The sequence below is a fragment of the Amia ocellicauda genome, chromosome 10, assembly GCF_036373705.1.
Source record: "Amia ocellicauda isolate fAmiCal2 chromosome 10, fAmiCal2.hap1, whole genome shotgun sequence".
Taxonomy (NCBI): domain Eukaryota; kingdom Metazoa; phylum Chordata; class Actinopteri; order Amiiformes; family Amiidae; genus Amia; species Amia ocellicauda.
In genome coordinates this window covers 10,161,380-10,177,944 of record NC_089859.1, presented here as the reverse complement: position 1 = coordinate 10,177,944, position 16,565 = coordinate 10,161,380, and the positions used below count along the sequence as shown (strand labels likewise).

Sequence of the window (16,565 nt, the reverse complement as noted above, 5' to 3'; positions counted from 1 at the left end):
TAACACACAATGACTAACCTGTACTCTGTGGTTGTATATATATTTTATTTTGGTATATTTTTCTTTGCTCTAAATAAATATTACTTCTATTAATTAAAGATTTGTTGTTTGGCTAATTAATTAATTAATGAGGGAGTCAAAGTTTTGATTTAATCAGGCCCCTAGTCTGGTTAAAAATTTAAATGAAAATGACTAAACCTAGCTTCACGCACACACTTAATCAGGGGATATTATTTATATACATTTTCAAAACTACCTCCTGAAGAAGATTTTTTATTTTTATTTTGTCACTTTATACTGGTGTAATCTGAAGGGAATGAGCAGCTCAAAGGTTTGGTCAAAACAGTATTTATGCCCAGCACAATCTATTTGAACCTGGGAAAACCATCTCTAATATTTATCATTATTAGTAGATGTAGTATAAATAATGTTTAAGTAATTTTGTCAAGCCACTATGAAGCAAGGATGTTTGAAAACTTTTGTTTTAATGCACAAAATGTATGCATGTTTACACATAAATATGAATTAGAAAAGACATCTCTCCAACAAACACTTCCAACAATACAGATGGGATACAGACAAAACGACAGATTAGTCATTAAAGAAATTAAACACAACAAGACATATTGCACAAGGAGAAACATCGGAAAGTTGGCAAGTTACAGACATGTTGAAAACAGCTGTTAAACATATCATTTTACTGCTACCACCTTCATGCCAAGATGAAGACAACAGATATTTCCTCTGAAAAACACATTGGTCTTCTGCACTGCTGTAAGCACACACTCACAAGCAAGCAAACCAAAGATGTAAGAATGACTCAGTCCCATCTCTAATAATACTGCAAATAATACAGCAGTTTGACCAAAAGTGTATCATCCCATAGATGATATGTATTAGATTAACATGATTCAAACTATCCAGCTTGGAATTGGCTTTTTATGGAAGGCTGTAAGTGCTGAGTCACTCAAGTCACACACTTTTTATGAGACTTTGGGGAGTTTCCAAGTATGTGTTATTGAACTAGAGACATTTAGCTGCTGACAAATATTTCTTGGCATTCCACTGTAAGCATGTATAGTGTGAGAAGATAATCTGAGGTCATAAAAGGGGTCTATACCCTCCCAATACAATGCAGGCTCTTTTGTTGGATATGCTATTGCTATTTAATGTGTAACGAAACTCCCCTTTGTGTGCCCTTTACAGCAGTCTGGTCTGTACTGTACAGTACTGGCCTGTAACAGACTTTCATTTCAATAAACATTGTACAAGGAATGGATACAATGCATCAAAAATCAAATACAAATGTGTACAATAGAAAAATGACTGGCAAGAACATTGGCAATACATTAAATTCTGTCATAGAGGCTGTTTACATTTGTGTATATATAGAATATTAGACTACAGTGTGAATACATTTAAATATATTTTGGATTACTATTTCATTTAAAAATTGCTTGCAAAATTATTGATTGCCTTTGATGTGGCAGTTAACTTTTGCCCAAAGGAACTACTGTAATTGAAAATCCATGAAAATGCTAAAAAAAGAAGAAGTTAGAAATGGTAAAATGAAATGGATTTTTAGCATTTTGGTGCTGGTAATCAGTATAACAACAACAACAACAACAACAACAGTAGAATAGGCATTTAATTATTCCGGCATAAGTGAGAGCACTCAGTTATCTTAAAGAATGCTCTGAGGACGATGTGTATGCCAGGATGTCAGTGCAGGTGTCTGATGACAATTACACCTTACCTCTGATATAGCTATTTGTACGAGTCTGAGCATGAATCCCTGAGGTTTTACTGACTATTTCTTCTCTTCGGCTGAAACACTGAACATTATTTTTAACATTATAATTATTATTATGAAGAAATCACTAGAGACAGACTGTATAATGAAAGCAGTATCAGCCTGATAATACAAAGAACACTGGTTTCATTGTAAGAGTGTAAATTTGATCCAGATTCTGATCTGTAATGTCATGCACCAGATATCCTGGTAATTTTCAAAGGAAGCACTACAATACGTTTGAAATGGAAGGAACGCCTGTTGAGTATGGAATTACATGACATTAGCTTGATACTTTATGTTTTTGATTTAGTTTTCTTGTTCGCTTGACACATTTTTATCTGGAAATGCCTAGAAGTCTAATAAATACCAATTGTAGTATTTAGACTCTGCAAGAACATGCAGTGCCTTGCAAAAGTATTCAGACCCTCTCTCAACTTTCGCATTTTGTAGTGATGACACTCTGAAGTAGGAATTAACTCCACACTTCACACTTTCAAAGCAAATACAAAAAGAAAGACATAAATAGATCATGAAAATGAAATAAAAATTGAAGAGGTATGACTGCTCTAGTAATCAAACATTTGGTATGGCAAACCTAAATTAATTCAGGTACACACAATGAGCATAATGAACCACACAATGAGTTGAATGGCCCCTGTCTGTGTGCAGTAATAGTGGTTCTCATGATTTCAGAATACAGACACCCGTCTCTGTGAGGTTCCTTAGTCAGGTAGTGAGTTTCAAAGCCTGTATAGAGTTTGCAACAAAGCACCTGAGTGATCCTGCATCAGTCTGAGCATTCAAGATTTGAATCTGTATGCACCATTTTGTAATTTCACATAATGGGACACCATAGGAAGGGTCTGAATACTTTTGCAAGGCACTGTACCTGTGTATGCTTATGGTACTGAATATGCAGAGAGAGAGAGCAGAGATTTTAGCCAGCTGAAGGAAATCTGAAGACATTTAAGGAGAATTCATTTTCTGTTCACATTCAACTCCAAGTAAAATACCTTCTTTAACACCTTTTCCCTTTGAACTGAAAGAGAAAAAAGAGGTCAGATTAAACTAACTGTACATTTTAGTTAGACACTGGATTATAATGGTATAATGATAATGTTTATCAATTAACTTTCTGATGAGCTAGATTAACCACACTTGCATATACTTACATCTGTCTCCTAATCCATAAGAAAAGCGTAAGGGTGAACAATATCATGGTAGCCAGGACACACAATGCCATAGTTTGTACTGAAGTGTCATTTGGGTCCCTTGCATCTTTAAAGGGAAAAAAAGAAACTAATTATATTTTTGCATTTCTGAGTGCCCTACCCAGAAAAAACTGAGGCGATATGGTATAGAAAAATCATGTAAGATCATATCCCTAATTTATTTTCTGGATTGGTCTGGTGTTCATAAATAAACTTCTGATTTTGTGGCATTCAAACAAAACAGTCAATATGAATAAACTTGAGTTTTACCAGGAATGCAGTGTTGCTTGCTCCAGTCACTCCAGACATTACTATCCGCACAGTAAATGTTCAACTTGCTTCTCACTCGAAAGCAGTGTTTTTCATGTTGGTCAATACTGAAAATGATGAATGTTGATTCTGTAATTTGCTGACTCTAATGAAAAAAGGAATTACAAAAAAGAAGGAATTACATGAATGATGACATTGTTGACAATATTGACTTCATCGACCAAGGTAGTTATTTGTCGAGGCATTGTGGCTCAAAAATGGTTTCAGTTAAATACTTCTAGTACTACTTATTAGTAGTACTAGAAGTATTCAACTGAAACCATTTTAGACTATAGTATCTATATCAGCCTAAGATATAGGCCATAAATAATATATATTCTTTCTATAATGACTATTTTAGTAAGTCAAGGTTTCCTCATTATATGGAATCGGGTACACACCTGCCCTTTCTTGTTAAGCCTTTATAAAAAGAATTGTGGGATTGCATGTACACACTAGTCTTTCCCCTGTTTAGAAGCAAAAATTACAGTATTTAGGTGGCAGTAAATCAAAGCCCACAGCAATACCATTCCACTACCATTACATGTAGCTAGATCAGAACTATGGCATAATTTTAAGTTTCTAGTCCTTAGTGGCACTGTAGTTCATTGACATATATTTATGTGTCTTAGGATACAAGCTACTAGGATATCACAGCTTGTAATTTAATGTCGTTACTACATTGTCTAAACATCCTATTATGTTTGGACAACATTAAAATGGCAACTTAACCATAGCGTTTCTGCAACCATTTTCTAAATGTTATTATAAAGATGTGACATTATTATGAAATGATGTTGAGATAACATACATCTACAACATCTAAATGAATAAAACAAAAACCTCAAATGTCAAATATCTGAGGTAAAATATTGATAGATTATGTAGCAACTCCTACAGAGGGACGTTCATTAAAAAAATAAACAAAATCAATGTTTGCATTTGTCTAAATGAGGTTAAGTACTGATGTTTTAAGGAGCATCTAATAGTTAAATATATAACAAATCACCAAAGTTGTATAGACATTAAAATAGCGTTATGTCTGTCACAAACAAGCCACAGCTGATATCTGGGTACAGGTAATTTTGTTTCAGGATAAAGTTACGGCAGCTATGCGGTATGAAGTGGTTAATGGACACCAAACAAGCATGATGGGTCGAATGGCCTCCTCTAATTTGTAAACTTTCTTATGTTCTATGTTTTTATGTTAATAGTAGAGAAACATACAGAATTATTTAAATTGCTAAGAGGTGGAAAGTATAAATCTGTTTTCAAGATCACCTGCATCCTACCTTTCACACTAATCAAATAAACAGCTTCAATACTCTGGTCATATAGTTTCAAGTTCAAATTTCTTTTTAGAATTCAACATTTGCAATATAGTTATGTGCCTGTTTTCTCTGTTGCCAATAATTGATTTTCAGTAAAAATACTTGACCTAGTATTAAAAGGCTTACAATCCATTCTTGGCCTTCTTGTCTGTGTTGAATCTCATACTCCAAGCAATGGTTTGGGATTTTCCCTTTTATAGGTGTCCATTTCAATCTGATTTTTGCGTTTTCAAGGGCAGTTATGTTCAGAATCTCAAGAGCAGCTGGTTTTACTGAGGACACAGAAAAGAGCATATGAATAGGTGACACCAAGTAATAATACTGAACATGATAAGATATGGGTGAAATGATACAAAAATTCAGTGTCAATAGCTGTATTTAGAAATGAATATTTGTGTTACCAAAACATTTATGATGTGTCTAAATTGATTACTTTTTCCCCTCGCTCAGAACTTTGAGCTTTGAATGTCCCTAAGTATATTGTATAAGACAATCTTTTAGAAAAAGGCAGAAATAATTTAATTTGAATTTACCTATATTCTGGAGTTGCAGCATAAAATAGGTAGGCCTTAGGGGGGTCTCCTTTGAAGATCCATTCACACATATGTTGAATTCAGTGAACTCCATTAAACTATTACTGGTGAAATTACATCCTGTGTTTACTCCATTGGTCTGGATGTATTTAGGACACTCCATTGCCTGGTTCATCTTCTTATGCCTGATGAAATATTTAAGAGCACTGTCAGCTAAATAGAACTCCTTACATTAACACAATATGCTTTAAATACATGAAAAACAAACCTGTAATATTCCTTGTGCACATGGCCTCAGTCATACTGAATAGAAATTGACATCTCTAAAGTGAGTTTACTAGCACTGGGAATACAAAGAGCCCTCTTACTTTTATATTTGGCCCATGGTATCTTCTGAAAACTGCCTGGTTTCATTCTATTCTGCTTAGTCATTCTCCAAACACAGAACCTACCAATAAAATAAGGAGTATTTCGAGTGGGGTGGTGCTTCTTTTCCCTTCTTCCAATTGCATTCCATATATTCCCGGTGATAGAAAATACAGGCAAAGTCTGTGACCTTCGATTCTGTTGGCCCTGTATTCAGAACATTAAAGAATATATATTACAGTAGCAGTAGTAGCAACCCTTGGGGAAGTATAACACTGTTCTGGAAAACACACTACTTTGAAGCAATTGATGTTTTTTTAGTAGTATTATTATGCAAGAAGAACAGTGAATTATATTTATATGGCAGAAGTGTGGAGTAGTGTGTGGGGCTCTTGGATTCAATCCCAGGTGGGGGACATTGAGCAAGGTACTTTACCTAGAACTCAGCAAGTCAGACAGTACTTGTCATATTAGTCCATTTACTCTCCTGTAAGATAGCACTTCACAACATTTTACCATGCTTCTTGCATTACTAATACTTGTATTTTTGATTTCCTCCTTGCTCCCTTTCCCGTAGCCCTTGACTGTGACCTAACATCTTGACAGCACTTAGCTTTTACTTTCCAGGATGTAGGACCTCACTTACTGTATTTACTTGTGTAAATTGGAAGTGGTTAAATGTATTATGCTTTGTATAATGTAAATTTTAATTTGTAATGTTTGATGCCTTGTACTTAACTGTATTCTTGCACTTTGTATTGCGCTATATTTTGTAAGCCACCCTGGATAAGGGCGTCTGCCAAGAAATAAAAATAATAATAATAATATATAACTGGGTAATTGTACGTAAAAAATATATGTGATGTATTGTAACAATTATAAGTTGCCCTGGATAAGGGGGTCTGCTAAGAAATATAATAGTTTTACTCATCAAGTCTCTTATTTATATTTGTTTGACCTCTTCTTGTGATTCAAAATGAACTTTCATAGGCAATAGGGAGGTAATGACATTTAGTTGTATCAGCTGCTGGGGGATGACTCATACCCTCCGTTTTGAAGAGAGACAGATGTGAGGTTGATACTAGGTTTATATAATATACTATATTAAGAACTGCAAAATTTCTTTGTGTCTCAAATCACATTTTTGACTTAACAGGAAATCTCAAAGAACAAACCCAACCCCAGTCACAGCTGTGTGAAGTGGCTTCTGACAATAAGATTATCCATGATTATATGTATTTACATTTACTATGTGATTCAGAGGTAGGTCAAACTTCTGATTTCGACCGTCTGGTGCTCAGAAACATTATGACTAAAACACACAAAATTCACTGCGTTAATAACGGTCACCTACCATTCTCGGAAGACAGCAGTGTTTTCTCAGTTGGCACGCTTAACAAATCAGTTCCATTCACACACTGTCCTCTTAACAGGGTCTGAACTTTAACTCTTGTTTCTTTGCCAAGGTTGAATTGCGCAGTGTAGTTTAAGTGACTGGTTCTGATAGTCTGCATGGGAAAACATTATTTTCAGCTCAACAATATCAGGGTCAAATCGAACTGTCCCGGGAGAGCAGACAGGCTGAGAGAGTGTGGCAATTCAAGCAAAATTGTCTGACAACATGGAATAAACAAACATACTGTCATGAAATGCTTATGTTTATAAAACTTGCTTTCCTCAGAAACAGTAACTTCAGTGTCATCCTTTCACTTCAGACAGTTGATTGTCATGTGATGGAGATTTGGTAGCACCATTTTGTATACAAGATGAGTCCTACAGAACAATAATCATGTTCTGTTTGAGTTCATGACTCACTTGCAAAGAATGGGCTCTGTGCACTCACAACTGGACTTCCTGCTAGAAGGCTACAGGGATTTGCAGGGTATTCCATCTGGAGGGTCTAGTCCATACTATGGCAAGCCAAATTATAATTCAAATATTCATTTAAATATATACATTCAAATAATTCCAGATTTCTCCTCATATATAAAGATATCTGCAAATCATTTAGAGATATTTAAAAGTACATTGAAAGATATCTTTAAATTATTTGCAGATATCTCTAAATGATTTAGAGATATTTTTACAAAGCACCATAATTAAATATATGTAAATGGTTTAAAGATATCTGAAATTAAATTCAAAATATTTAAAGATATCTTGAAATGCATTTTAGGCTGCACCATAATAGAGTCCCTAGACTGAACCGTATGTATTGCATAATAGGATAAGTCTCATACTCAAATCCCAAAGGTGGAATATTTTGAACAAACTAGTGCATATTTAGAGCATGACTTCTCTGACTTTAATTCTGTGTTTAGTGTGTAATGTACAAATAAAGTATAAACGTGAACACATTGTGATGTCACGCCTTTGCTTTTTAGAAGTTGACTGGTTTATGAAAACTGTGAGGGAAGCTAGGGGGATCAATGTACATGTATGAAAACTTGTCTTACCTCCCATTCTCCATCATAGGTATTGAAATACTGCAGCTGATATCGCACTGTGCAGTCTTTCCTATTTTCCAAGCTAGCTGGGGGATGCCATCTAACGTAAAGTTGTCCTAGATGACCAGGGTCAATTATCTGCAGGTCTGTAGGAGGGTTAACTGAAACCAAAAGTTGATTCTTCCAACAATTTTCAGCAAATCAGGACTGAATCATTTCATTGCACTTTTCTTCCACACTTTCATTCAAAAGCAGAACATATTTCCCTCACAGGTGTAGAATATTTAAAGGTATTTGAATTGAATTAAGTCAGGAGGCTGTTATTGCAAACTTTGAATAATCTCCATTAATCTCTGTCCGACTTTGATTCTCGTCATGTCATTTTAAATTATAAACATGTATATGACATTTTTTTTGTCTTTTATTCTAGATATAAAAAATAAATTCAAATTAAATAATACAACTTTGCAATAATAGGCACCCATTCTTAATTAATGAATGTATTTACAGCAGCCATGATTCCAATTTTAAGTTTTAAAAGTTGCTAAAATTATGCAATGGAACAGAAAATTCTGTAAAAATAAACCAATCATTTTAGGGACTGAAATAGTTCCCCTTTAACATTTTATATAAATAACAGTATATAATTTGAGTTCAAAGATGGATGGATGGAATTTGAGTTGCTGGTGCAGGTGATATACATGAACAGACTTCACAGTAATCTAGCTGTTGACTGAAACATGGAAATATGGAATATGCTTTTGGAAGATGTCATTTTAAATTACAACATAGCTTCGCATACGAAATTGAAATTCACCCTGCAGTGACCCCTGTGTGATGCAAGACTCACTGTTTAGGTATTTACCTTTCACTGTATAGTCATATCCTCTTTGAACATAGTGGTACAATTGAGTGGTACAAATGTAGAAACCCAGGATGACAGTACTGTGACAATTCAATTACCCAGAATGAGGATTTGGATGCCTGGCTATATATATATATATATATATATATATATATATATATATATATATATATACATATACACGCACACACACACACACACACATAAGAAGCTTACCTGTAATTACATGTGCTGAGCTGCATACTGTCAAGTAAATTAAAATAACCAAAGACACAGGTATCTTCAAGGTAGTTTTGTTTATCATGTCTTAAATATGGTCTCCTATTGGTCACCTGTTAAGATACAACAATATACAGAAGTTAAAGAATGGAAGTGTTGCATACACTTGATTGGAAGGGTTTACATGCTCTGTACACAATTCTGTGTTTTTGGTTAGGAGTTGTTTCAGAAGGAGGTATCTGGGTACATATAGGCATTCACAAATACATTTTCTAGGCTAGCAAATCTCCTGTTTGGAGGTTTTTCTGAAAGCTGCATTTTCACTAGATTATAAACTAGAGTTTAACCTAGCTTCTAAAATAGCTTTTCAATAAAAGGCAGAGCATGAAACTCCTCTTAGAATATATTTTGAAAAAGAAATCATCTATATAAGATATATACAAGAATAATGAATAGTTATGCCAATTACTGTGATACATATGACATTTTTTTATTTTAATAAAAAGTGAACTGTGGGAACTGAAGCAAATAAATTGGAAATCATGTTAACAATTAACTAAATCGAGTTAACTGACATAGTCCTATGTTATCTAAGATGAGAGATTCTGTTCAGACAGGAATGCGAGACTTTTCTTTCCAAATACAAATGCTTGCCAAAGTGGACCTGCATAATGAACATTTCATACTGTTGATAAAGAACACAATTTTAGTACAATAGTCTTTAAAAAAAAAAAAAAAAACTTCAGGGCAGCTTAGCCATACATTGATTAAACACAGTAGATTCCTGGAAATTCTCAATTCCTCTTATCTGCATGAGTGCTTGACACAATTGGAAGAGTGTTTTTCCTTGGAAATGGTCTAGTACTTTCCTGATGATAAATGAACAAAATACTTATAGCTGCAGGGCTGTGAGAGCAAGTGAGATTAATTACATATAGGGATTTGTTATGGTTTTCCTATATATAATAAACAGTTTCTGCGTAGTAACATTAGAAACTAAGAATACACCCATATGTATTCCAACTGTGGTTGTGCTTTGTATTTAATTCAACAGCCTTATACAAAAACAAACCTCAACAGGATATATGAACTGTGAACTGTGATATATGAACTATCTGTCAACTGTGCTACCTCCTCTTTGTTCTCCTCCCTCACCTCCTCCCTTGACTCTCTCTGTCCTCTCACGTCTCGTCCTGCCCGTCCCTCCCCTCCTCAGCCTTGGCTCTCTGCTGTTCTCCGTGCAACCCGAACTAGTCTGCGTTCCGCCGAACAGAAGTGGAAAAGGACCAAACTCCCAGCCGCCCTCGAACTCTACCGCTCGCTACTGTCCACATTCTCATCCTCTCTCACCTCAGGCAAGAAGTCTTACTTCCAATCTCTCTTTGAATCCACTGTCAACAACCCCCGCAAACTCTTCTCCACCTTCTCCTCCCTCCTTGCCCCCACTCCCCCTCCTCCTCCCCCATCTCTCACTGCTGATGATTTCGCCTCCTTCTTCTCCTCCAAGATTGCAGACATCCGCAGGCTCTTCAATACTCCACCCTCATCTCCGATCACATCAAAACCTCCCACCGACCTAGCTTCCTTTTCTTCATTCTCACCTCCCTCAGATGCTGAAGTTTCTGCTCTCCTCCTACGTCACAAACCCACAACATGCGACCTGGACCCTCTCCCTTCTCGTCTCTTCCAAACAACCGCTCCTGATCTTCTCCCCTTCATCTCCTCCCTCCTCAACTCCTCACTCCTCTCTGGCGGTTTCCCCTCTGCATTTAAACAAGCTGCTGTCATCCCACTGCTCAAGAAACCAACCCTTGATGCCACCTCTCCTCAGAACTACCGCCCTGTCTCCCTACTTCCCTTCCTCTCCAAGACTCTGGAGCGGGCGGTCCACTGTCAGCTCTCGGACTTTCTGTCCCAACACTCACTCCTTGATCCTCTGCAATCCGGCTTCCGCACAGCTCACTCCACTGAGACGGCTCTCCTGGCTGTCACTGACTCCCTCAGCCGCGCTCGGGCGGCCTCCCTCTCCTCAGTCCTCATCCTCCTTGACTTCTCTGCAGCATTTAACACTGTCAATCACTCCATCCTCCTCTCCTGCCTCGCTGACCTTGGGATCTCTGGGACTGCTCTCACCTGGTTCTCCTCCTACCTCAGCGACCGGTCCTACCAAGTGACATGGCGAGGCTCCGCATCCACCCCCCAACCTCTCCTCACAGGCGTTCCCCAAGGCTCCGTCCTGGGCCCGCTCCTGTTCTCTCTCTACACTCGCTCCCTGGGCCCCCTCATCGCTTCCCATGGCTTCTCCTACCACTTCTACGCTGATGATGCCCAGATCTTCCTGTCTTTTCCCTCTTCTGACCCTCTCATCCCCTCACGCATCTCTTCCTGCTTGTCTGCCATTTCCGCCTGGTTGCACTCGCACCACCTCAAGCTCAACCTCTCCAAATCAGATCCTCTTTTCCCCCACTCTTCCTCACCTTCTGCTGACCTCCCCATCTCGATCCCCTTGGAATCCACCACACTCTCTCCTTCTTCTGCTAAAAATCTAGGAGTCACCCTCGATCCTGCGCTCTCCTACACCCAGCACATCACCACGCTGACGCGCACCTGCAGATTCTTCCTAAGCAACATACGCCGGATCCGTCCCTTCCTCACCGACTACTCAACTCAGCTACTCGTCCAGTCACTGCTCCTCTCCCACCTGGACTACTGCAACTCCCTCCTGGCCGGCCTGCCTGCATCCACTACCCGCCCGCTCCAGCTCATCCAGAACTCTGCGGCTCGTCTGGTATTCTCTCTGCCACGATTCGCACACGCTACTCCACTGCTCCACTCCCTCCACTGGCTCCCGATAGTGGCACGCATTCAGTTCAAGACTTTGACCCTCACCTACCGCTGTCTTGACCACACTGCACCAAGCTACCTTCAGTCACTCGTCTCTCCATACATCCCCTCCAGACCACTGCGCTCCTCCAGTGCCAGAAGACTAACTCTGCCTCCTCTCCACTCTCCTTCCTCCAGAGCCGCTCCTTCTCATCCCTGGCACCTAAATGGTGGAACGACCTGCCCACCGAAGTCAAACCAGCAGAGTCCTTGACCTCATTCCAGCGCTTACTCAAGACGCATCTCTTCCGACAGCACTTGTAATATTAGTCCTCTATCCCTGCTAGATAGCACTTCAGCTTATTATGCTCCTCGCGTTCTTGATTGCTTTCCTCCTTGCTCCCTTTCCCGTAGCCCTAGTCTGTAACCCTACATCTTGACAGCACTTAGCTTTCACCGTCCAGGATGTAGGAAGTCTCTAACTGTAGTTGTGTAAATTGTAAATTGGAATTTGTAAAATGTATTATTTTGAATTGCTATGTTTTAGCTAAGTTGAATTTGTAATGATTGATGCCTTGTACTTCTCTGTATTTTTGCACTTATGTTGTAAGTCGCCCTGGATAAGGGCGTCTGCCAAGAAATCAAAATAATAATAATAATAATAATAATATGAAGCATCCTGCAGTGATAATTATTGTATATTTGTAGATTAATAAGTTCTAAGATGGTGCATTTTGCAACTACAAGTTGAACAGGCTAAACAGATTTAAACCAGATCAGAATAGTGCTGCAATGTTAATTATTATTTGGGATTTACATTGTTCAATCCCAGGTAGGGGGGCTGCTGTTGTACATTTGAGCAACTTTACCAGCAACTGCATAATTGGGTAATTGTATGTCAAAATAAAGTGATATATTGTAACAATTGTCAGTCGCCTTAGATAGGAAATATAATAATAATAATTGCATTTCAGACATGATCTGGTTCATGGCATTGAGGAAATGTAATAAATAAAGTGATAATTCTGGTTGTCTTGCTGGCTATGAAAAATACTTGATTTGATGTAGTCTTTAAGATATTCACACCTTGCTTAGAGTCTGGTTCAATCAATCTTTGATCCAGAAGCACATTCATTATTTACAGATTCCTTTAACACTGCTAAGATAACTATGGAGAGTGGGAAAAGAAGGTACACGAAAGCATGACCTTACAAACAATTACATTTATATGCACAGTCATGTCCAATATGCTTGCCCATTGTGAAAGCGAACAGAACCATGCAAGCCTGGTGTTACACAATGTGATACACAAAGCAACCAGATGAATTTGCTCAGTTTAACCTAAAGAATCATGGAGAGCTTGAAATGCAAATTCATTTATCAAAGCTACAAGAACTACCAAGAGAGTAATCATTTGCTGTAAGTTTTAGAACAAAAAGCCCTGATTTAAATCCCTGCAGTTTTGTCCTAGTGCAGATTTTATTCATTGGGGAACTCCACCAAAAATCCATAATTTATCTGGTAATTCTATAAGAAGAAACATATTCTCTGGAAAAATTATGTCTGATTTCTACATAGTTTTCCTGCTTTACCTTTTTGCAGCTGTTGAAAATTAAGATATTTTATGTTTTCTTGCATAGTACTTTTTTATTGAATATTGTTAAATAACTAAGACTAATTGTATACATTTGTTAGAAAATCATTAGACAAGCAAAATTAAACTTTAACTGTGCATGTGGTTTCCAAGAATTATATATAGAAAGTAATTAGACAACATGTACACATAAGCCAAACATTCAATTCTTATCAAATAGTATTGTTAACATAAGAACTGTATATATAGGACAAAGACTCATAAAACCAACTTATCGCAAGGTATTTTGTCAAAATGCCATCAAATTCAAAGTCTGTTATTAGCCACAATCTTTAATCTTTCCATTGGGAGAACACCATTGAAATGTAAATGTATTCTTCTTTAGTGCAGTTTGTTTTAAACTGTCAGCTTGTTGAAATGTGGTTAAATATGAGGTAATTCCTACATAGAGGAATACCATTGTGTTCCATCAAAACAAACCAACTCTCAAAATCAAACTAAATTTGTTTCTTGCATCCCTTGTCAATTACAGTTGAATGAAAGTGACTTAAATGTGTATATGAGTCTCTTACATTCATTTTAAATTCTTACTTCTGCTACTTGTATATTCAACTTTTGTATATACATCAATATATTGAAAAAAGAAAACAAAAAAATTAACTAATATAATTACTGAAACAGGACAAACATGCATTTAATGTTAATGTTGAGTATGAAATATTTGAAGATGAAGAAAACACATACCTGAATGAAGCCACCACAGAATGAAGTGATTTGTGACTGATGAACAGAGAAGTAAATGCAGATAAATGATAGTCAGCAAGGAAATTCCATGGAACCTGAAGAAAAAAAAAGAAAAAAGGTGATTGACTTTCTGTATGCATGTGCGTGTGTTAGAGTGGATTTTTTAAGGATTGCGTAGTAGTATTATAGCCCCACCTTGTGGCTTTGGAATACATAAGGATCTTCATGAGATGGAAAACTAAATGTTTGTAAAACAAATAAACAATACTTTAAAGGTCTCAGCAATTCATATATTAACAAAAGTGTCCTTACAGATTCACCTACTGATTGGCTGTTGGATTTAATATAGTTAAACATTTGGAAAATAGTGGGAAAAGAATGTATAGTGGGGGAAAAAAGTATTTGATCCCCTACTTATTTCCCTCATTAACATGCAAAGCAATTTATAACTTTTTTGAAATGCGTTTTTCTGGATTTTTTTGTTGTTATTCTGTCTCTCACTGTTAAAATACACCTACCATTAAAATTATAGACTGATCATTTCTTTGTCAGTGGGCAAACGTACAAAATCAGCAGGGGAACAAATACTTTTTTCCCCTCACTGTATATAAAACAATGATGTGACTGAACAGAACCATGCAGGCCCGATGCTACTCAATGCCATGTTGACAATACATTTGCACAGCTGAGAAATCTTGGAGAGCTTGTGGTCTGAAGCATGTCCAAGTATGCTCTTAATTGATTCATTCACAACACAAAAAGTGAAAATAGTTTAATGTTTTTAAATTAAAATAAAGCTTTAGCCAATATCACCAGCATAAAGCCTGACTATAACTGGCTTCCATCAAGTGTGACATATGTCTATCCTTAAAGATATTTTAATTTCAGCTCACACAATGATCTATCCTCTTCCACCCATCTAATTGTATATGGCAAGATGATCCGAAGAAAACTGTCCATTGTGCCTGCACTGCCTGTCTACATGGAAAAGATGCTGTGTTTAACTAATTTCGATTCAATACTGGTATTTCATGCAATTGGTCACAGGTGTACACTCATGTGTTTCCCAATGTATTTCAGATGCTCCTGGATGATACAGGATGTCCAATGCCCATAGATTAACGCCCATGACTAGTCTAATGAAGTTTCTTGGAAAGTATAACCCCATTTTGAAAAGGATGCCTGCATAATACTATTGGAATATATAGAGCATTTTCCCCTAGACCAGCAATATTATGACTCCTGACATTTTCAGTGAGCGTGTATTATTATTATTATTATTATTATTATTATTTTTATTTTTATTTCTTGGCATCATGTATCATGTCCATATTAATAATATTAAATATTATTATTTTCTGTTGTCACCTACTGGTGGAAGGTTGACACTCAAGATCAATAAAACAGCTAATGAGATAGTTGCTACCCTTCATCTCAATTAGATCAAAACATTTTTTCATGGACAAATGGGGACTTAAAGGCATCTGACAAGTCCTTTATAAATAGCTGTTATACTGCTGCTTTCACTTATTGAGAATTGTTAACTAAATAAACAGAGCATGGTTTCATATTCCAGATTTTATGCATACGGTAACGGTTTCCTGTTAAAGTGCAGTTCATCTTGTGTGTAAGACTTTTGTTTTTGAAATAACCCCTCTGACCAAGGAACTAGATTCCTGCAGGGGCACTTCACATAATTTGTATTCACTTCTGTAAGTGTGGCTTCTTCTAGGTGCATGCATGCTCATTAGAGCCATGTTATATTTTTAAAACAACAAACAAAACAAACAAAAAAACACTGGATCCACTCTTGCCTTTCTTTAGACCATCCACTCCCAGGGTGATATCATCTGGGGCATTTACTGAAAGACACAGACAGTATACAGTCATAGATTTATGGTCTTGGCTGCACACAACATTCAATGCGTTTCAATTCCTTCTTCCTTGGGTTCTTGGAACCGCTTTTTCCAACGGGAATTCTCAGTTGTGGTCACTGAGTTGCGAGATGCTTGCTTCTGCCTCGGTCTGCCTGGCGATTTTTCCATTTCCAATTGTTCTGTCAATTTGAGGCATGTACTTCTGGGAATATAGCATTAGCCAGCTCCACTATTGTATTTTCCCTCTCCAAGGAATCAACATAGCAGGTGTTGTCTATGTGGTAGTTTTCACCATTGCCAACTGCTTGGGATACTTCTGGGAAGCCCACATTTTCCTCACAATTTACCATAATTGACTGGACACAATTTGTCTTTAGGTTGTGCTCAACACACTATTTATTGTGATGTAGTAAAGGGGTTCTCAAACTTATTCACGCAAGACCCCCCCAAA

General features: G+C 37.0%; 1 protein-coding gene across 2 annotated transcripts; it reads right to left on the bottom strand.

Annotated features, from left to right (window-relative positions):
- Positions 1–466: 466 nt before the first annotated feature.
- il13ra2 (interleukin 13 receptor, alpha 2) lies at positions 467–14,325 on the bottom strand. 2 transcript variants are annotated; one of them, XM_066714948.1, is made up of 10 exons: positions 14,238–14,325; positions 9,074–9,189; positions 8,002–8,153; positions 6,900–7,053; positions 5,632–5,752; positions 5,180–5,364; positions 4,773–4,918; positions 3,277–3,421; positions 2,968–3,073; positions 467–2,834 (listed from the first exon to the last, which is right to left on the bottom strand). In XM_066714948.1, the coding sequence occupies exons 2-10, from the start codon at positions 9,159–9,161 to the stop codon at positions 2,762–2,764; spliced, it is 1,170 nt and encodes a 389-aa protein (XP_066571045.1). In that variant the 5' UTR covers positions 9,162–9,189; positions 14,238–14,325; the 3' UTR covers positions 467–2,761. The 2 variants fall into 2 exon arrangements, with proteins under 2 accessions (XP_066571045.1, XP_066571046.1); XM_066714949.1 differs by lacking the exon at positions 14,238–14,325 and adding an exon at positions 10,232–10,381.
- Between the last annotated feature and the right edge of the window lie 2,240 nt (positions 14,326–16,565).

Excerpts from the sequence above, each read along its gene's own strand:
- il13ra2 (XM_066714948.1), bottom strand. The coding sequence starts at position 9,161 with ATGATAAACAAAACTACCTTGAAGATACCTGTGTCTTTGGTTATTTTA. Across the intron at positions 5,365-5,631 it reads AAATACTCCTTATTTTATTG|GCATAAGAAGATGAACCAGG; the intron begins GTAGGTTCTGTG and ends ATATTTCATCAG. Across the intron at positions 4,919-5,179 it reads GCTGCAACTCCAGAATATAG|TAAAACCAGCTGCTCTTGAG; the intron begins GTAAATTCAAAT and ends CTGTGTCCTCAG.